Source organism: Podarcis liolepis (genome assembly GCF_965112155.1).
Source record: "Podarcis liolepis genome assembly, chromosome: 15".
Lineage (NCBI taxonomy): Eukaryota > Metazoa > Chordata > Lepidosauria > Squamata > Lacertidae > Podarcis > Podarcis liolepis.
The window spans coordinates 14,507,656-14,528,289 of record NC_139566.1 but is presented as its reverse complement, the minus strand read 5'-3'; the positions used below and the strand labels follow the sequence as shown (position 1 = coordinate 14,528,289).

Here is a 20,634-nt window from a genome sequence, read left to right as displayed (position 1 = left end):
CTCAGAGCTGGACCTCAGGGTCTGGGCTGAACGATGGGGGTGGAGACGCTCCTTCAGGTATACTGGGCCGAGGCCATTTCTGTTACCTGTCCTGACACTTCCAACATTCAGCTTCATGGGAGGGGCACGAGTTCTAGCGTTACGAGAGAGGAAGAAAAACTTGAAAGGAAACCAATTGTCACGTCACAACTCGCTCTGCTGTTTGAGGCAGGGAAAGCAGTCAAAGAAGACGGCAGGGTAACATGTATAATCCAGATATATTTATAGGTTTTATCTTCTGAGATTAGCACAGGATATTTAGAAAGGTTATAAAGTAACATTGACATTTGTTGTAATTCATTTGTTCTCCTCCCCACACCCCTGAAAGTTTTATGTACATACAAGATCACAACACAACAATCCAAGACCGCCATCCTCTCTTGTCCCCACTGCCCACCCAGAAGAAGATTTTGTGTGTCGGTGTGTTTTCTTTTTTGTTTTAGCTCAGTACAAATATGGCTTTTGTGTAAATATTGGGAGAGTCTAACTCCAACTAGGAAGCATAGAGAGCCTGTTCCAGTAGGGGGCGCCAGTTGCCACAGGTAGAGGACAAGACGATGCTTTAACTAGTCCTGTTTCTCATTTCCACCCTCCACCCTGCCTCTGCTTCTCTGGGAGAAAAGGGAAGACCTAGATGTGAAGCATAAGTAAATTATTAGGCTCTTCCTCTGACCCATCTTGCCTCTCATCAGCCCTAAGAAAAATTATTCTGGGGTGTGCATGTTTTTCTTTTAGCAATTATAGCACTGCATCCATGCAGATGTCAGCCCTGCCTTTGGACACAACCTGGTGTGAATAAGAAACAGAAACTGAAAAGAGATTTATGCAAAAGAGCAGGCCTGATTCTCATCAGCAAAGTCCTCGGGCTGGTAGTCTGTCTGCTCCCCACAGCAAACATAACCAAATGGTGTCTTTTTATTCCCCTTCTCCCCGGAAAAAAAATAAATGGCCTGCTATTTTTTTGGCCGACGCTAGAAAACAAATGAGGTGGAGATTGTGGAACTTCTGGCGTTGACTGACAGATCTCATGGCAAAGCAGGAGGGGTGCAATGCGTCTCTGAGCATAGGTGTGGTGCATACATTGCCTCCCCACAACCCCCCCCCAGGAGTCCTTGAAACATGCAAAGATCCCTTCCATGTTTGCCGCATAGAGATGGGCATTCCAGGGTTGGCGCTAGTGCTTGACATTATTGGGTATCCGCTGAGGCCCCAGCCAAAGCAAGGGGTGCCCAGTGCCACCTCCATCGCAGAACCTCCCAACCCTGCCGCCGCCACTTCCTGTCCACTCTCCAAGAAAGAGGAAGGAGAAAATGTGGTGTTTCCTTTTGCCTTGCTCCTGCCCTCTGGCCAGAGAGGTGGGCTGGCCTCAGAGTTAAGGATTGCCTCCTGGTGGCATCTTGCCCAACATCCCCCCTCCAGAAAACAAGCAAACATAGGAGAATGTTTACTGGTCAATAATAAGACATGGTGTGTCTTCCCTTTGCTTTGGGATAGCACACCCTGAAAAATCTCTGGTCGATGCACCTCAGGAATGGGGAACTTCGTGCTGTTGTTGGACTCCCAACTCCCATCAGCCTGGCCAGTGGTCAGGGATGATCACAGCAGCTGTAGTCCAGCAACACCTGGAGGACCACAGACTCCCCATCTCTGAGGTACTTGCTCAATGGGTGAATCAAAGACTGCAAAGCATCCTAAGGTGGCCAAGCAAGCTTAGCTTTGGTGCTAAGTCAGGGCGAGAAAAATACCTAGTGTAAAATGAGGTGCAGACCTTCAGTCTGAAGAACAAACACATCCATGGGCATTGCTCACCGGTTCCAAGAATGAGTCCCTGCTTGTATGTTTCAAAAAGCAGAGTGGACCCCCAAAGTAATGTGCCCCTGCTCCCATCACACCTAGCAATGTTCATAATATGTACCTGCCTAAGGGCATGCACAACTGAGGGCAAAATGTTTCTGATCATGAAAAAGCTCCAATATCCAAACTTGCAAATATTGCAGGATTCAAGTGAAGGGGATCTTAGTAGGGAGGCACAACCTTGGAATCAAGCCAACTTTTTGGGGCGGTGGGGACTTATGGAAGCTACATGATTGGAACAGGGGGCGAGGACTGCTTACCAGGACACCATGGATCTGGAACAAACATCACAATGGATGTTCACTACCATCCCCTTTGTGACCTACTTGCAAATTTCTCTGGTTGATCTCTGTTGAATAAAAATGGATTTGCTCCACCTCCCTCAACAGGTACCCTCTAACATCCATCAGCCCCAGCTTACATGGCCGAGGGTCAGGGGTTGTGGGAGTTGCAGCGCAAAACCTTTGAAAGACACCAAATTGGGAAAAGCTGAACCAGGTGCAGCTTAAGAAGAGTCTTGTTGCTGGATCAAGCCAAAGGGGGCTCCAGTGTCCTCTTCTCAGTGGCCAACCAGGTAATTCTAGAAAACGTGCAAGCAGTACATGAACACACTGCCCAACTTGTGATCCACAGCAGCTGGCATTCAGAAGTATACTGCCTCTGACAGTGGAGGGAGAACATAGCCATCATGGCTAGTGGTCATTGATAGCCTTCTCCTCCATGAATTTGTCTAACCCCTTTTGAAAGCCATCCAGGTTGATGGCCATAATCACCTCTTCTGGGAGCGGATCACGTCGCTGAACCATGTACTGTGTGTCTGTCCTGACTCTCCCAACAAGGTATCCCCAAGTTCTGGGATGATGCGAAAGAGAGAGAAAGGCCTCCCCATCCACTTAATGTTCTTCTGCATCCATCACAATAATTGTCACCCTGTTGCTTAAATAAAACCACCACCACCACCCACTGAGCAGAAGAAAATAGAACGCATACCCCGATTCACAACTTTGGGTAATATGCACTGTCAGCCCTACTCAGTGTAGACCCATAGAAATTCATGGACCAAAGTTAGTCCTGTCCGTTCATTTTGATGGGTCTACTCTGAGAAGGACTGACAAGGCATGTAGCTTATTTGGCTCAACATCGCTGGGACCGGCTTTCTATTCAATCAAAGTTGGGTCCTTGCCATTTGCCTTTGAGTCACCGAGCCTATGTAGACTTTCTAAAGCTCTTCTAGTTATCCAGCCAGGCTGGGAGGTTTACAGGGAAAAACAACCCCCTCAACAATGGGCTTTGAGCAAACAGTGACAAGAGAACCGATGGAAAAAAACAACAACCACGGTATGGCCGCCAGCCTTCGTTTTCCCCAACCTAAGCATTTCCTTTCTCCTGCTGTCACACGGCGGGTTCCATCTTCCTTGATGATGGGGCCTGTTATCCGTGAAACAGAAGCCTCGCTCCATTGGAGTGTCACTGGCTCCAATTCCCCCTCAGCTGCCCGCCTCCCCTGGTTTTATAACCAAAGTCTGGAATCTCCACTCCTAGCTTGCAAATCTCCCCAGCTGAGAAACTGCAGTGGATATTTTTTTCCTGTGTGTGTATGTGTTGCAGAAATACATACAAACAACAGGCATGCTTGATATAAAATCAATGCTCCACAGGCTGGGCCAAAGCAGACTCGACACAAACGAGTTCATAGCCTCTGGCAGGTTGTGGATGAAGAAAGAAACACGGTTGTGTCCCCGAAACAGACTGATTCTCATATCAAAGCCCATGGCTGCAGGCCTTTGCGCATGCCCATGCGCACACACATCAACAGCTTGCCTTGTAAGGCTAGTGCCCTTTGAGACTGGTAGGGCAGAAGGCAGGGAGTACAACAGTAGGGGGCGCCAGAGTGAAGGACAGGCAGAGCCAATTCATTCCAAGTCTTGCCCCCAGCTCCTCTCTGCTGAGTTTTGCAAAGGCAACATTGAAGACTGAGGAGGAGAAAGGAGACAAGCAGCTCCCCCCCCCTAGCTGTACTGGTTATAAGGAAGAAGGCAGGCAGCTCAGGTCTAGCCCAGGGCAGACTGAGGTTGGTGAGGCAATGCTCCATTAGCTGCAGTGGACCAGCCTCCACTGTGGGCTTCTGGAGTGCTAGTAAAGTGGTTGGAATAGCCTCTCCAGTTTGCAAATGTTTACTGGAAGCTTGAAATCCCACGACACTTCTTATTAGAACTGCAAACACATTCACATGCACACCCACCACCTGAATATGGGGAGAGGGCATGGGGTGTCTTGTGTTCATGGGTGTGCAGTGATGTGTATCTTGCACTAGCATTGAGGCGGATCACAGAGATTTCAACTTGGAAGGAAGATCCATCATGACACATATCCAAATGAACATGATTTTTTGTTGGGTGGGTTTTGATCTGCATGAGGGCTTCCCAAACTTGGGTCTTCCACTGTTTTGGGACTACAACTCCCATCATCCCTAGCTAGCAGGACCAGTGGTCAGGGATGATGGGAACTGCAGTCCAAAAACAGCAGAAGACCCAAGTTTGGGAAGCAATGATCTGCATGAAGCAACCCTTCTGTCTCCTCCTACTTCCCCAAAAGAAACACCATTAGAAAAGAGAGGTCAACTGTGTACCAAGAGTTCCCCCAAAAGATGAGAAGAGAGTAGGAAATTCATTGCCCCTCCCCAAAAAACGGACAAAAGAGGACACCAATTTGCATATGTTAATTTATGTGTACTTATGCAAATTTAGAAAGAATCACTATAATTCAAAGAGAAAGAAAATACATCTTAACTTAGTGGGGAACAAGAATTGGACCAGGTAGCCTCTGTGACAGCTCAGTTTGCAGTCTAGGTGTTCAGTGTTGAGGCAGAACTACAAGACCTCCCCCTTCTTAAATTGCTTTGGGTTGTCGCCAATGTTAGCCCTACTCAGAGTAGACCCACTGGCATCAATAGAGACGGCTAACTTAGGTGTCTTAATTCTGATGGCTCTACTCTGAGCAGAACTTCGTTGGACACCACCTTTTATCTACAAGCTGGACTTAAGACCAGACAGCTGCTCTGCCAGATGACTCCTTCAAAGAGAGCACCACCCTCTGTAAAGTAGGACACATGACCACCTTGTAGTAAAGAGGTCAATGCGAAGAGCCCTGCTCAAGTGACACCCCCAAGGAATTCGAGTCATAAGCCAAGGGTGGGCTTCTAGCCCGAGGGCTGCCTATCCTTCCAGGCAGTGAGGACCAAATGCCAGTGGTGGGCGTGGCCAGAGGCAAAAGTGGCCAGAGCAACAACATGCAGCGTGCATTTTACAGTAGGCAAGATTCTGCACACGCACAACTCACACACCCCGCCTCTCTATCCTTCTTCCAGGCAAGCAAGAAGCATCATCAGAGTCCAAAGACACATCCCAGCCAGGCAAAAACACACAGGTGCAAAGCTGGGCCAAAGGGGTGTGTCCCAGAGAAAGGGGACGTGGCCTGGGATAAGTTCTGGGGGGCTGAATTTGGCCCCTGGGCCTGAGGTTCCCCACCCCTCTGTTAGACGTACGGCATGGACATTGACCATTAAGGAACAAGGGCAGACAGATCTCCCCGTTGTGATCCAGAGAGTTGTGTGTCTAGGCCAGCTCCTGTTCACCCATCACTGTGGCTTTGACCATCTGCTCCTAAGCTACTGTCAAAAGTGAAGGCTACTGGGGGGCTCCAGTTGGGGCACAAAACAGCCAAGTGAGTTTGGGTGAAGCTAATTGAATTTTGGGGGACCCCTGGGCAAAAGGTCTTCAGTGGGTTCCCTTCTGGAGTGGCCCAACTCTTCCTCCTTGCAGTCACCACCTCCAGGTCACCTGCCTTTTTCTTTTAAGGCCACATTCACATCATGTATTTAAAGAACTATGATACCACTTTAAAGAGTCAGGACTTCAACCCCCACAGAATTCTGGGAGCTGTAGTTTGTTAACGGTGCTCAGAATTGTTTGGAAACTCCCTAGAGCTACGATTCTCAGAGTGGTTTAACAGTCAGTCCCTCTTCCCAGGGAACTCTGCAAATTGTAGCTCCGTGAGGGGAATAGGGGTCTCCAAACAACTCTTAGCACTTTCAACAAACTACAGCTCCCAGAATTCTTTGTGGGTGGAAGCCATGGCTGTTGAAAGAGGTAGTGTAGGGTTTGAAATGTTTGGTGTGAATGTGGCCTGAGTCCAACCAATTCAGCTCTGTAGACCAGGGATAGGGAACCTGTGGTCCTCCAGCTACTGATGTACTCCAACTCCCATCAGCCCCAGCTGGGACGACCAGTAGTAAGAGGTTAATTCTGGTTCAGCAACACCTGGAGGGCTGCAGGTTCCTCACACCTGCCCTAGATGGAGAGGTGAATGGAGGTCCTTCTCCTCACTCCAGATACTGCTTGCTACTTGACAGTGTGGTGTAGCAGTTAGGGTGTTGGACCAGGACCTGGAAGACCAGAGTTCCAATCTCCACTTGGCCATGTAACTTGCTGAGTGCCAATGAGCCATTCACAGCCTCTCAGCCTGACCCACTTCACAGGGAGAGAACCTTGAGCCATTTGGAGGAGATGTGGAATAGGGATGCCATAATGAGAATGAAGAAGAATAAAGAAAGCGGGTGACTAGGTAACAACAGCAGATTTTAAGAACAGTAGCGATGTGGGGAGATGTCTAGTTGTTAGTGGGCCCTGTGCTGCAAAGGGGGCCTTGGAAGGTGCCCAACTGTGCCAATCAGTGATGCCAGCCCTGGGGCCATTGGGATAACTTGGGTGGGTAGTTCTACACGTTCCTAGACTTCTAAAAAGTGCCAAAAGCAGATCGGCTCCAGAAAGTGTGATACACAATGATTATGAGAGCCAACGATGGTGTTGGACGAGAACCTGGGAAATCAGGGTCCAAATCCTCACCCAGCCATGAACCTCGCTGTGTGATCTTAAGGGGCCAGTCAGAATCTCTCAGCTCAAGCTACCTCACAGGGTTGTTGTGAGGATAAAATGGGGAAGAGGGAGAACCTCGTTTGCCACCTTTAGTTTCTTGGAAGATAGGTAAACTATAAATATAATACTGCTGCTACCACTACTACTAATTATGAATACTTTTAAAAGAAGTAACATATATATTCAAGAAAGGGAAATGTTATTCCGATGACTAGAAAAATAGTACTGTTTTCATAGAACCATAGACTTGTAGGGTTGGAAGGCACCCAGGAGTCATCTGGTCCAACCCCCTGAAATGCAGGAACCACCGTTTTGTGGACTTTGCAGGTCCATCATATAGAAATGGCAGGGATCCTTCCCCATATGTTGTCTTTTTGTCATGTGAATGTTATCGATCAGTGATTTTCTTCCTCTGAACATTAAAAACAATGGGCTGTGCTCAACTAACGTTTACTCAGAGTAGATGCATTGCAATTAATAAGTCTAAGTTAGCCATGGCCATTAATTTCAACAGGTCTACTCTGAGTAGGCCTGGCAACCCAATATTTAAAAGAGATGAGGTAGGAGAAAACTCCAGGCTGCCTTTAGGCTATTCGTTCATTGTGGGATGCAATCCAGAGAGCCGTGCCTCATATTCTTGAAGGCTTGTGCATGACTAGTGAATCATTGTGCTCATTCCCATGAGTGACAGATTCCCAGGCTGTAGGACTACCTGATGTTGAGGTTCAAAATTGTGGACTGGCTTGTAGCACAGGGATTTGACAACCACCAGGTAAAAGAGCCACCTGGTGGCTAAGGATGGAGTTTGTCCCATGGTCCTACAGATGGAGACTGTAGGAAGTAAGTCATTGCACTTTGTTCTTCACTAGCCATCCTTGAATGGAGTTATCTTTCCAGCTGTTTGAAGGGTTGCAGTTCAGTGTTAGAGCACCTGCTTCCTATGCGAAAGTCCCAGGTTCAATCCCTGACTGGGGAAGATTTCTTGTCTGAAATCACAGAAAGCTGCTATCTGTCAGTGTGGACAATACTGAGCTAGACAGACCAGTTGCTTCTCTGGGAACCTCCAAATGTTGCACCACTCTTTAAGAAGGACATATAGAAAAAGTGGTTGACAGGAGGGCCACAAAGAGGGCTCAGCAGGATGGAGAAAATAAGCTGTATGAGGAAAAAGAGAAGAAGCTGGGCATGCTCTTCACACAGAGAAGAGAAGATTGAGGGGAAAGAGTACTCTTCAATAACCAGAAGGGCTGTTATGCAGAAGAAGGCAAAGATTTGTTCTCTATTGCTCCAAAGGGCAGAACACGGGCTAATGGGTTTAAGATGCAAGGAGGTAAGTTTCAGATGAACATTTAAGAGAGATTTCTTGATGGTAAGAGCAGTTCCACCATGGAACCAATGACCAACGAGCCTTTTGAGAAGTTCTACCATCGGAGTTCCTGCTTAGAACAGGAAGTTGGGCTACTAGATAGCCCGCCAGGCCCTTTTCATCTCTATGGTGGTATTCTACAGTCAAGGCAGAAGGCCACTCTGTCACTATTGCTTTATGGTTAATCTATGCTCCACAAGTGCAGGAAGGGGCAAAATCTTCAGTGGTCCATCAGCGGGGAGTCCTTTGGTCTGTTTGCTGACTCTGTCTAGCAACGAAACCCAGCCCCATTCAAAACCCAGCAACATCTCCCACTTCTGTCGCACAAGCGTGGAATCTGCCGTTTTCAAGATTTGACACCGGGATTTTAATTTTCAACAGGGATGTGCTTAACCTCAAAATAGTTCAAGAGGGAGTTTAGTGGCTTCCTGGAATCTCCCGGGTGTTTCGGTTTGATATAAAATCTCATAAGCCGTCAGCTGCCAAGGTCTAAATGCCAACGTGTGTCAGCTATCAAATACTGCCAAATGTCAAATACTAGCAAAATGCTCTGTCATGGATGATGGGTGGAGAATATGAGAATGTTGCAGAGATCCCAGAAGAGAGTTGCACAAACGTATTTCAACATATCATGAATTGCCTCCTATTACAAACTGAATCACCCACAGCCGGGGTTTGCCCTCCCTGAAGTCTTGGGCCTGCTACTATCAACATCAGGAGTTGGGGAACTTTTTCAGTCTAAGGGTCGGGTCCACAACTGGCCCAGTTTGGTAGTGCCACTGACCTGTCAATCATCTTATGTCCTCTGATGTCAGGTTGTTCAAATTTCAAGTCAAGCGCAGGCATAGATTTATCTCTGATATCACCACCCATCTAGAAATAAACCAGGCAGAGGGCCTTCTCAGTAGTGGCCCCTGCCCTGTGGAACGCCCTCCCATCAGATGTCAAGGAAATAAACAACTATTTGACTTTTAGAAGACATCTGAAGGCGGCCATTCAGAAAAAGAAATACTGTCAAAGAGCAGGTAGACCCTAGTGCTCTGTTGCTTAGTGCTAAGATCAGAGATAACAGATCTTTGTGCCTGGCATCATAAGATGACAGATATCTGACAGGTAGGGATGGGTGAATCTGTCAATTCTGGTTTTTCTCAGACCTCATCCACACTTCTGCTTGTCCCGTACCTAGAAAGCACGGAGTCTGAGCAGTTTTCCCCTTGCTCTGCTCCTCTCCCAGGGAAAACCCACTCTCCATCTCTAAATCGGAGCAGACATCAATCAGGAGAAAACCCAAATTGCCATTTGCTCTGATTGAGTGCTAAAGAGCGGTATTCCCCAGGGAAAGCGGAGCACAAGAGGAAGTGTGGGTAAGGCCTCCGTTTCTCATTTCCCTGATCTTAAGTTCAGTTTTCCACATTTCCACATTGCTTTAATAATAATAATAATAATAATAATAATTTTTATTTATACCCTGCCCTCCCCAGCCAAGGCCGGGCTCAGGGCGGCTAACAAGCAATAATAAAAACAAGTTGAATGAATACAACTTAAAAACAAGATTAAAATACAACATTAAAATATTGAAACATTAAAATATTAAAATGCAGCCTCTACACAGGAGGAGAAAGGAAAAAGAAAGAGGGGGAGGGAATCAAACTGATTCTGAGCCAAAGGCCAGGTGGAACAACTCTGTCTTACAGGCCCTGCGGAAAGAAATCAGATCCCACAGGGCCCTGGTCTCTTGAGACAGAGAGTTCCACCAGGCTGGAGCCAGTGTTGAGAAGGCCCTGGGCTCTGGTTGAGGCTAATCTAACTTCCTTAGGGCCCAGGACCTCTAGGGTGTTGCTATATATGGACCTTAAGGTCCTCTGTGGGGCATACCAGGAGAGGCGGTCCCATAGGTACGAGGGTCCTAGGCTGTGAAGGGCTTTAAAGGTCAAAACCAGCACCTTAAATCTGACCCTGTACTTCACCGGGAGCCAGTGCAGCTTGAAAAGCACTGGATGAATATGCTCCCATGGCAGAGACCCCGTGAGGAGTCTCGCTGCAGCATTCTGCACCCGCTGGAGTTTCTGGGATAGTTTCAAGGGCAGCCCCGCGTAGAGCAAATTACAGTAATCAAGCCTGGAGGTGACCATCGCATGGATCACTGTGGCCAGGTCGGGGCGGGAAACATAAGGGACCAACTGCTTGATGTGGCGAAGGTGGAAAAATGTCGCCAATTTTTTTTTAATTGAAAAGGTCCTCCTGAAAATTTAACAGCATTTTAATGCAAGTTTCCCCTAATATATACGTTTGTACGCAATTTAAAACAATAGACACATTTTTGTAAAGCAAAGTTCCGTAATATTATGCATTTTGGTATATTATTTTCACTAATATATGTGCACACTTTACTTGAGAAAATGCATTTTTGTACACACTACTTGGCCAGAAAACTGCACTGCAAAAATTCAGAAAAGTGTAAATATCAAAGGATGGCTATTTTTCAGTTTTTGCATTATGTGAATGTATTATCTGAATTAGGTAGGTTTCCCTTAAATGCTAACTGAACCAAATTTATCCTATCCCTACTGACAGCTGGCAGGAGCGAACTTTGGTCTGTCAAATTTCAGCCGTGACCTGTGCGATGCCAAAACCCAGCACTTCCACCTCTCACCTTCCATTCTGCTCAATTCAGTATGTCATCCTTGTGATGCCCTGTGACACCCCCCAAGCTCAGTGCCCAGCGTGGTAGAACTGGTCACACTGCCCTAAAACAGCCGCTGCAGCTGGGTTTGGACTTCCCCAAATGGGATTGCTAATCGGGCCAACAGGACTGAATTTCCCCATCCCTGATCTACATACTGTATTTTTTGCTCTATAAGACTTTTTCCCTCCTAAAAAGTAAGGGGAAATGTGTGTGCGTCTTACGGAGCAAATGCAGGCTGCGCAGCTATCCCAGAAGCCAGAACAGCAAAAGGGATTGCTGCTTTCACTGCGCAGCGATCCCTTTTGCTGTTCTGGCTTCTGAGATTCAGAATATTTTTTTTCTTGTTTTCCTCCTCCAAAAACTAGGTGCGTCTTGTGGTCTGGTGCACCTTATAGAGCGAAAAATATGGTAATAGCTTCACTTTTTAATCTGTATGGCTCCACCCAGGCTCCATTTCTTGGCCACACCCAACATATAACAAAGGGAAAGGAGTGAGGAACTGGATTATAAAGGAAATAATTTTATATACTCCGGAAGTAAGGATGGAGCTGGAAAAAAAGTTTAGGGGCTAAGCATAAGTGAGCTCTGATGGCACTTTTCTTTTTTCTTTTGGAAATGAGAAAGCAGATAGAGAAGCATGATGAAAGGAAAAAAGGGGACACAAAAAGAAGCTTCCGCCATATGTAAAATGCCTGCCCAGTTTCTCCAAAGCAAGCCAAATACAGATGTACAGTTAGCCTGTGGATGGAAACCACTGAATGCCACACCCCTGATCTGAATAGCTCCACCTCTCAGATGGCCTAGCCCCACCCTCAAATCTGCATAGCTCCACCCACATTCTGTTTCTAGGTGTGATCCTAGCATGTGGAGGAATCTTGGGCTTTAAGGGTGTGTCAGAGTGCATGCTGGGAACTGGAGAAGATAGGTTAGGTAGTTCAGGAATGAGGAACCTTTGGTCCTCCAGATGCTGTTGAGCTCTAGCTCTCATCAGCTCCACCCAGCATGGTCAATAGTCAGGGATGATGAGAGTTGTAGACCAGAAACATCTGGAAGGCCACAGGTCCCCTAGCCTGGGGAGAGAGCAGGAGAGAGCCCTCAAATCTTGTCAGGTGTCAAGGCCGGTATTTGGTGAATATTCAGAGAATATCCAGTGAATATTTGACACAAGATTATTTGAAGGTGGGCAAATCCATTTCAGCTCCTGGAGAATGAATCGTGTAACTCCAAAAATGACACCAACATAATTTTTTTAAAGTTATTGGACAACAGGCCGGGAAACACCATTGAGCTGAATCTTTCCACGCTCAGCTAATAAAATGGTCAATAAATCTTTGTAGGTTTGCAATTTAACGGCTTGTCTCTAAGGAACGATCTCGTCCCTGTGTTTGAATGATATGTCAAAACAGAGACAATATTGGCATGTCTTTCTGTTATATATATATATATATATATATATATATATATATATATATATATTCTCCTGTGAATGACATAGTAAGGCCTATCACATCTCACAGAGTTCTTGTGAGGAAATAAACTTGGGGGAATAAAAATGTGATAAATCACAATAATAAAAAAAGTAAGGTTAGTCATAGCCAGGGACACTTTTAAGCTGTTGCTGCACTCTTGGCGAGATCAACCAAACTTAATTTCTATGCCCTCCTTTTCACCAATAAATATTTCTGTACAGTGATTTGAGGAAGGCCCTGGTTCAATCTCTGGCATCTCAAGGTAAGGCTAGGAATGCCTCTAGGCTACCGAGAAAGGTGGACCAATGGTCTGACTCTGTATAAGGCAGCTTCCTAAGTGTTTAAAATGTCTGAAGAACAAGCATTACCCCACTGCCCACATCAAGGGAAAGAATAGGACAACTTTGTTGTTCTGCATTGGCCAGACCCCTTCCAGAGTATTATGTCCAGTTCTGCTCAGCACAGTTTAAGAAGGATATTGACAAGCTGGAATGTGTGCAGAGGAGGGAGACCGAGATAATCAAGGGTTTGGAAACCAAGCCTTATGAGGAACGGTTGAGGGAGTTGGGCAATGTTGAGCCTGGAGAAGACTGAAAGATGATACGATATCTGAAGGGCTGTCCAATGGAAGATGCAGCAAGCTTGTTTTCTGCTCTTCCAGAGGGTATTAGGACCAAAACAAATGGATTCAAATGGCAAGAAAGGAGATTCTAACGAAACATCAGGAAGAAATTTCTGAAGGTAAGAGCTGTTTGACAGTGGAAGAGACTCCCTCGGAAGGTGGCAGACTATCTTTCAATGGAGGTTTATAAACAGAGGTTGGCTGTGAGGGGTTCTTTAGCTAGGATTCCTTTATTGCATGGGGTTGGTCCCTTCCAACTCTACAATTATATGACTCTGTGTCACAGTTCAGTTTTACATTTCAGTCCACTCCTGTAGCTGCTGCATGAATTAGAACCTTTGAATCTGTTTCTTGGAGGGCAGGACACATGAATTCCACAGTATCACAGTTCCCTACAAGCTATATCTTTACAAATCTGAAATAACCTTGGTACTAGTTCATATGAGTGCAGTTACAGAAAAGTTTATACAACAGGAGTTACCTGCCTGGTTTCTGTTCATTGGCTCATTCCAATGTTTTCCATGTGAAAGAAACACAAGGCACCTGTGTGTTTTAAAAGTTTACACAGCACACTTTTGATTTGAACGCTCCTAACAAAAAGATTTCAGTTCATTTTCCATCTGTTACAAAGACCTGCCTGAGACAACCTCCCTGGGCAGGTATGTCATATCAAAACAAGGTTTGCCAAGCTGGTGCCCTCAAGATATTTTCAACTATAACTCCCATCAGCCTCAGTTCAAAACATCTGCAGGGCACCAGCTTGACAAATGCTGTTGCATTAAAGCAGCAGCAACAACAACAACAGGGTGCCTCCAGAGTAGACCCATGGAAACTAATAGACATGGTTCACTTAGGCTTGTTCATTTTAATGGGCCTACTCTGAGCAGGGCTTTGTTGGACACAACCCTGTGTCCATGCATCCCATTTTAAATGGTGCACGAGGGGCAGTCAAGTCGCCGAGGCTTTGTCGAAATAATATTCCAGTTTGCCTGGCAGGAGGACAGAAATCGAGGCGGCTTAGTCACCCAGGGGAATTGGGAGGGGAGAGAAAAGAACATTGGAGGGTTAAACGTGAAGGCATGACTCCGTTGTCAGTTCAAAGGAGGTGACTGCTTGCCAAGTGCCAGGTTAAAAGGGAAAAAAATGCTAAAGGTTTTGTCAACATGCATGTTGGCAGGAAAGCTTCAAACGACAAGTAATTGTTTCGTGCTGGAAGAGACAACAAGGGCTTTAAAACTGTTGTTAACCCTGCTGAGCTGAAGATATCACCTTTAATTAGTGCAAGTAAGAGCCCCATCTCTCTTACACACACAGAGATAAAATTCCTCCTCTCTCGCTTTCTCTCCATCACGGCTCATTGCTACAGCACATGCTGCCTTGCCCCAGGCTCAGACACCCACAGCATCTCCCAGTGGGGCTCAGAATATCCCCTCTGAAACCCTGCCAATCCGTGTAGGCAGCACTGAGCTTGACGAAGCCAGTATAAGGCAGCTTCCCTTGTTTCTATTTAATACAGTCCTTCCTCTGGAAACATGAGGACTAGAATCTTATTTGGAAAATGGTCGCAGCTCAGGGGCAGAGAATTTGCTTTGCATTCAGAATGCCCCCAGTTCAATCTCCAGGTAGGGCTGGGAGAGACACACCTGCCTTAAATGCCAGAGAGCTACCTGCTGCTGCTGCTGGTCAGTGTAGACAGCACTGAGTTAGATGCATCAATGGGCTGCCTTGGTCAGGTTACTCTGCTTTCCTTCTCACGTGCACAAAGCAGATTTCCCCCAGCCAGACAAATCTTCTCACATGGATCAGCCACATGGTAATCCAACCTAATCCATGGTCTATGGGGTGGTATCCAACTAAATATTGTCTAGCATAGACCCGTTGACATTAATGGACTTAAGTTAGCCATGTCCATGGGTCTCCTCTGAGTAGGACAAACATTGGCTGCAACCCCAAATAAATTAATAGATCCCACCCTGTGCTGAAAACTCAAGATGCCCAGTAGTTATAGAAAGGCAGACCGTGTGTTAGAACCTCCATGTCCAGGGGCAGTCTAGCTCTAAAGAGCAGATTAGGGGAGGAGAGGGAACAACAGAGGGGAGTCTGCTGTCTTGTGGGCTCCCTGGAGGCCACTGACATTGATACAGCCTTGATTCCATTTGCAGAGGTGCTGATAATCTGTTCAGTCACCAGGCGAAAGAAGGGGAGATCCCACAGCGCACTATGGCTCTGTGGATATTGTTGGACTCCTGCTCCCATCATCCCCTGCTGGCTGGGGCTGATGGGAACTGGGAGTCCAACAACATCTACAGAGATCCATCCATGGCTGGGGTCCGATGGAGCAGAGGTTTTGGTGGTGGTGGGGAGGTATTAGTCATTGGCTTGACCAAATCAAAGAGCCAACACTTCCATCAAACTTCCAATCAGTTCAGAGACTGGCAGAGGCAGGAGCAAGATTCCCACCGCTTCAAAGTAATGTACTTGCAGGAGGCTGGACTAGGTGACCCTTCCAACTCTACAAGCTTGTGATTTTATGATTCACTGCAGCAACCCTGGGAGGTTCCCACCTGATGTCAGCTTTTGAGCAGGTGAAGGTGGACGTGGTCCATAAAAGGCGGGGGAAGGTTGTGCTGTGGACTGTGCTTTGAAGTCCCAACAATCAGCTGATTGTTGGTGCTTCAAAGCACCCATCAGTGCTTGCAGAGCAATGTGTGGTTTTCTTTAAGCCCCCAACAATCAGCTGATAAAGTTTGCTTAGCCTTGCATCCTCCTGCCTTCCTTCTCCCTGAGTCCCACGTTCCATAGGCACTTAAGAAGGTCCTCTTACACCAGGAGTAGGAAACTGGATCCAGCTCTTTACCTATCTTCCCTGCCACAGGCCAAGTTTGCCACACCTGACATCACAGGTGAGACCCATTTCTTTCTGCAGGGTTTTGAAATCAAACCATGCAGGTGCAAATGCAACCAGCTGATCGTTGACGACTTCAGAGGATTGCACACAGCTCTCGCTGCAAGCACTGATGACCAGGGTGCTTTGAAGCCCCGGTGATCAGCTGGTTGCCAGGATCTCCAAAACACAGTCCATAGCACAAATTCTCACCTCCTTCTTGGACCAGGCCCATCTTTACCTGTCCAAAACCTGACATCGGGTGTAGGATAGGTGGGCTTAGTCTGGTCAGAACAGCCTTGCAGGCCAAATGAGGGATGCTTGCAAACTCAAATAGGCCCATGGGGCCAAAGGATCCCATCGCTGCCCAAGACCAAACTGCCTGAGATGCTAGTTCTCACTTCAAGGGACCCTCAGCCAGAGCAGGATCTGGGCCAACTTGCTGACCTCTTAACACCTGACAACACCGATGTAACAAACTTGATAACTCTCCTCGAACTGACCACCGGTCCATCAGCTCCAGCATCCTCTAGTTTCTGTTTCCTGTTTGCCACAGTGGCCAATCAGGGGCCTCAGTCTGAAAAGTCCACCATCAACCACCAGGGCTTGAAGGCAGTAAGCCTCATTTGCCACAGATCCCCAGCAACTGGATATTTAGAGGTAGCCTGCATCTGAAAATGAAGGATCCATTCCTAACCTCTGTGGCCAGTAAGAACAGAAGAGGAGTCCTCTTGAGTCAGGCCAGATGTGCATCTAGTCCAGAAATCTGTTCCTACAGTGGCCAACCAGGTGTTTTAGGAAGGCCACAAGTAGGTCATGAGGTCAACAGCTCTCTCTTGCTGCTGCTCCCAACCAACCCTGACTCCGATCCTAGGAGTAGCATATAGTCATCAGGACTGGTACCCGTTGGTTGTTTTATCCCCCAAGAATTTTGTCTAATCCCCTCTTTCACAGCCATCATCACTACACCATGCCAGAAGTTCTGTTGCATTTGCTTTGTCCTGAGTATGTTGCCAATCAATATTGCCAAGCTATCAAGAGGAGAATACATCTGCTCACTCCACTGGAAGAGTTGGAGTTCCCAGGAATGTCTGCAATGACTCTGACAACAGAAAGTTCTCTGCACATGCTCAGAAGCCCTTTTCTCCAGCCTGCCCAGTTGCCAAGGACAATCACCAGCTACTTAGCCTATCTCAGGTGAAACCTGGACCAACAGTATCTTCAAGACACGACATTGCAAGCTGGAAAGTGGTGTTTGGCTCTGTGTTTGAGATGAAATGTGTGAACGTCACAGAACTACAAAACGAGCAGCAAAAGAAGCCATCTCTGGGACATGCTCTCTGCATGCATGTTCATTGCACTAAATACTTTGAAAAATAGACAGATGTGAACTCACAGAGCTAAGGCAAAATATTTCACCTATCCATGCCAATTGTTGTATTAAGTGTTCAGCTGCTACACTATTTCAAAAGAAAAGAAAAGAAAAGAGCAGGCACCTTAAAACTTGAAAGGCCTACCATTTTCATGGCGAGAACAACTGCCCTCCCCTCAAAGTCTGCTTTTGTTTCATTTTACAATCCATTGTTTCTGGCCCTCCCTGAGGTTTTTGAGGAAATCTCAAAAAACCATGGCAGTGGTTGTGTGTGACAATTGTGTCTGTGTGTGAGTTGGGAGGGAGGAGAGGCTATTGTGACAGAAGGCAAAGTGGAAGGAAGAACCAGAGGTGGTTGTTCTTTTAGAGATCACAAAGCAAGATTTCATGATTTGGGGAGTGGGGGGACAGTGGTGGACCCCCCCAAGTTTTTATTTACAGTGGAAAGGCATTAGTTTATCCCTCTGTGGCGGTGGTGAACAGGGCATCTGAATCATTCGCAACGAGTGCAACCTTCAGATGAGGAAGAAACACTGTTTCTGATTTCAGTGTTGGATCCAGGCTTGAATTAATTTGGCAGGGTGTGTATTTGTGGGCATGTTGAAATAACCGCAGCTGAAGCTCCCCCCCCCCCACCCTGTGGTCTAATCAGTATCAAACACTGGAGATTGGGGAACTGTAATTGCATCACTCAATAAATCTTGCTCATTCAACTCTCCCCACCAATGGGCTGATGGCACTAGAAGCTGCCCTTGAGCTATGGGGCACCCCCCTGGAATGCCTTGCTTCCTCTCTAACCCAAGGAAGACACAGGAGGGTAGTGGGTACCCTTTTGCACTGAGAAACCGGGGCTCCGAACCAAGAGAAAACCCCAGTGATGGGAGTCCTCTCTCTTTGAGCGGCCCCCTTAGAAGCACCTGGCTCTCGAATCCCCCCCCCCTCGTGACTGGGAAGCATAAAGGACACCAGGGGAGCATCAAGGAAAACTCCCCCTTTCTTCTTCTTTTGCCATGGGTTTGGGTTGGGACTGCAACCGGCTAGCTGGCATCCCTTGGTACACGGACCACACAACAACACTCTCCTCTCGAAACAAAGAGACGCAACCGGAGGAACAAAATCTCGTCGAAGGATAAAATTGGCAGAGCTTTTCATAGCAAACCTGCCCCCCAAATCTGAGCCTTTCCTTCATCAGCCTGGCTCCTAAAACCTTCCCAAATGAAGACCATCACAGAGGAAGGCCTGAGGAAGTTGGAGGAGGCATGGAGGAAAGTTACCTTTGCTGTGTCCACCTCCTCTTCCAGTAGGAAAGGGGGGGGGCTTTCCAGGCCCTAGAGCTGGGCCCCTGATATTGATAAGCCCAGCACTACCTTGCTCAGAGTTCAGCCCGCCTTGCTTGACCCCTAAGATGCAGGATTAAGGGATCTCCTCCCAACGTCCGTTCTCCCCACCCCAAACACAAGCGGATTTGATCCTTCGACATCAAAACAGAAAAAGCAGAACAACTCTAAAGGAAAGCAAGAGATACACCATCCGAACCCCCCCAACAAACCCCTACAGTGCCCCCACTTCAAGACATTCCAAACATAAGGGAACGAGAACAGAGGTTTTTCTCTTTTTTTGTAAAAAGAAAAAGAAAAAAAAGAGTCAAAAACAAGAGTACGCCATCGAAAAAGAAGATAAAACAGCCTCAAAAGGAGCCGGAAGGAAGGAAGGAAGAAGGGAGGGAAAGAAGGAAGGAAGAAGGGAGGGAGGGAGGGAAGGAAGGAAGAAAGAAAGGTATCATCACTCACTCTCCAGGTCTGTGTTTAGTGCGATTTTGGCAGCCGCAGATATGTAGGTACAAGCAAGCAGGAACAAGGGGTTTTGAGGGGTTCTCAATGTTCGGGTGCGTGTCCCCCCCGTTTAGTAACAATGTTTTATACAAGTTCAAAGAAGCATTGTGAGCCAAGCTGATCTTCTTTCTCTCTCTCGTTCCTCCTCTGTCCCCTCGCCGATCTCGGTCCCCCACCATCATCCCTCTGTCTGTCCGTCCATTCCTTCCTGGGCGCAAGAGAAATTCCTTTGACATATTGGTTGGGTGGGTTCTGTTGTCATTCAGTCGAGGTTGGGTTCCGATCCGCCACTTCCTCCTCCTCCTCCTCCCCCCTGCTGCCTGGCCGCCAGGCCCCACCCTCCCCACTCAGATGAAATACTCCTTCTTGTCATCCCCACCAGTTTGACCGCCCTCGGCATTGATAATGGCTGTGTCTGCATCTGGGGCGTCGTCCGAGCCTTTGGCCTCGTGGGTCAGGTAGGTACCTGCATAGGGACACAGAAAAAGAGAGGAAGCTACCAAATTGGGTCATTTGGCTTGGAGCAACAGTGGAGCTTATTTAGGATGGCTAAGAAAAGTGGGAAGGGTCTGTACCACCGCAAGGGAACATGGGACTTGCATGGTTCACCCAACCACACCTCCAAAAGACATGGCTTATGTGCAGAAGATCAGAGGTTCAGCACCATGGGCATAGTCGGGGCAGCAACTGCCCCCCTAAATCAAGTAAGTAAATAAAAAATACTTAACCAAAAGTATTTGGTTAAGTACTTGGGACACGGGTGGCACTGTGGGTTAAACCACAGAGCCTAGGACTTGCCGATAAGAAGGTTGCCGGTTTGAATCCCTGTGATGGGGTGAGCTCCCGTTGCTCAGTCCCTGCTCCTGCCAACCTAGCAGTTCGAAAGCATATCAAAGTGCAAGTAGATAAATAGGTACCACTCCGATGGGAAGGTACACTGCTCTGGTTCGCCAGAAGCAGCTTAGTCATGCTGGCCACATGACCTGGAAGCTGTATGCCGGCTCCCTCGGCCAATAAAGCAAGATGAGCGCCGCAACCCCAGAGTCAGTCACGACTGGACCTAACGGCCAGGCGTCCCTTTACCTTTACCTAACCCAAATTACAAATGATCACAATATTTGAAATGGAAATGCTCGCCAAGGTCACTCTGATGATGTTGTGGCGCATTCTAGTGACCTGACAGAGCGATAGGCGTGGCTTCAACGAACTGACCAATCGCGTCACAGGTAGCTCGGTTCTGGAACAGGACAGGTGGGTGTCTTGCTGCCCCAACATAAATCCTGGCTACGCTTACATTCAAACCCCCTTTTCCAATAACTCCAGCTAGAGTTGGAGCCCAAGGGCCACATTTCCTTCTGGAGAACTCTTTGAGGGCCATGTGCAACTGGTGGGCGGGGCCAGAGGCCAAAGCAGACAGAGCAATGAATGCAATTTTAAAAATCTTTGTACTGTAGGTTAGTTTCCACACAAACAAACACACCTCTCTATCGCCTATCCAGGCCGACATTTCAGACATTTCCAAAAGCCCTCAAGGAAGGTGTGAAGCAAGGCTGGCAAGGGGAGCAGCCTGAGCAGA

General features: G+C 47.3%; 1 protein-coding gene across 4 annotated transcripts in view; it reads right to left on the bottom strand.

The window, feature by feature from the left end:
• Positions 1-245: 245 nt before the first annotated feature.
• The window catches only part of CADM3 (cell adhesion molecule 3), a 107,944-nt gene continuing 87,555 nt past the window's right edge, over positions 246-20,634 (bottom strand). For 2 of the 4 annotated variants that reach the window (XM_083477828.1, XM_083477826.1), the window contains one exon: positions 246-19,524. In XM_083477828.1, the coding sequence (XP_083333954.1) occupies positions 19,406-19,524 (119 nt within the window). In that variant the 3' untranslated portion in view covers positions 246-19,405. Of the gene's footprint in view, positions 19,555-20,634 lie in introns of all 4 variants that reach the window. The other 2 variants (XM_083477825.1, XM_083477827.1) reach the window with 1 other exon arrangement.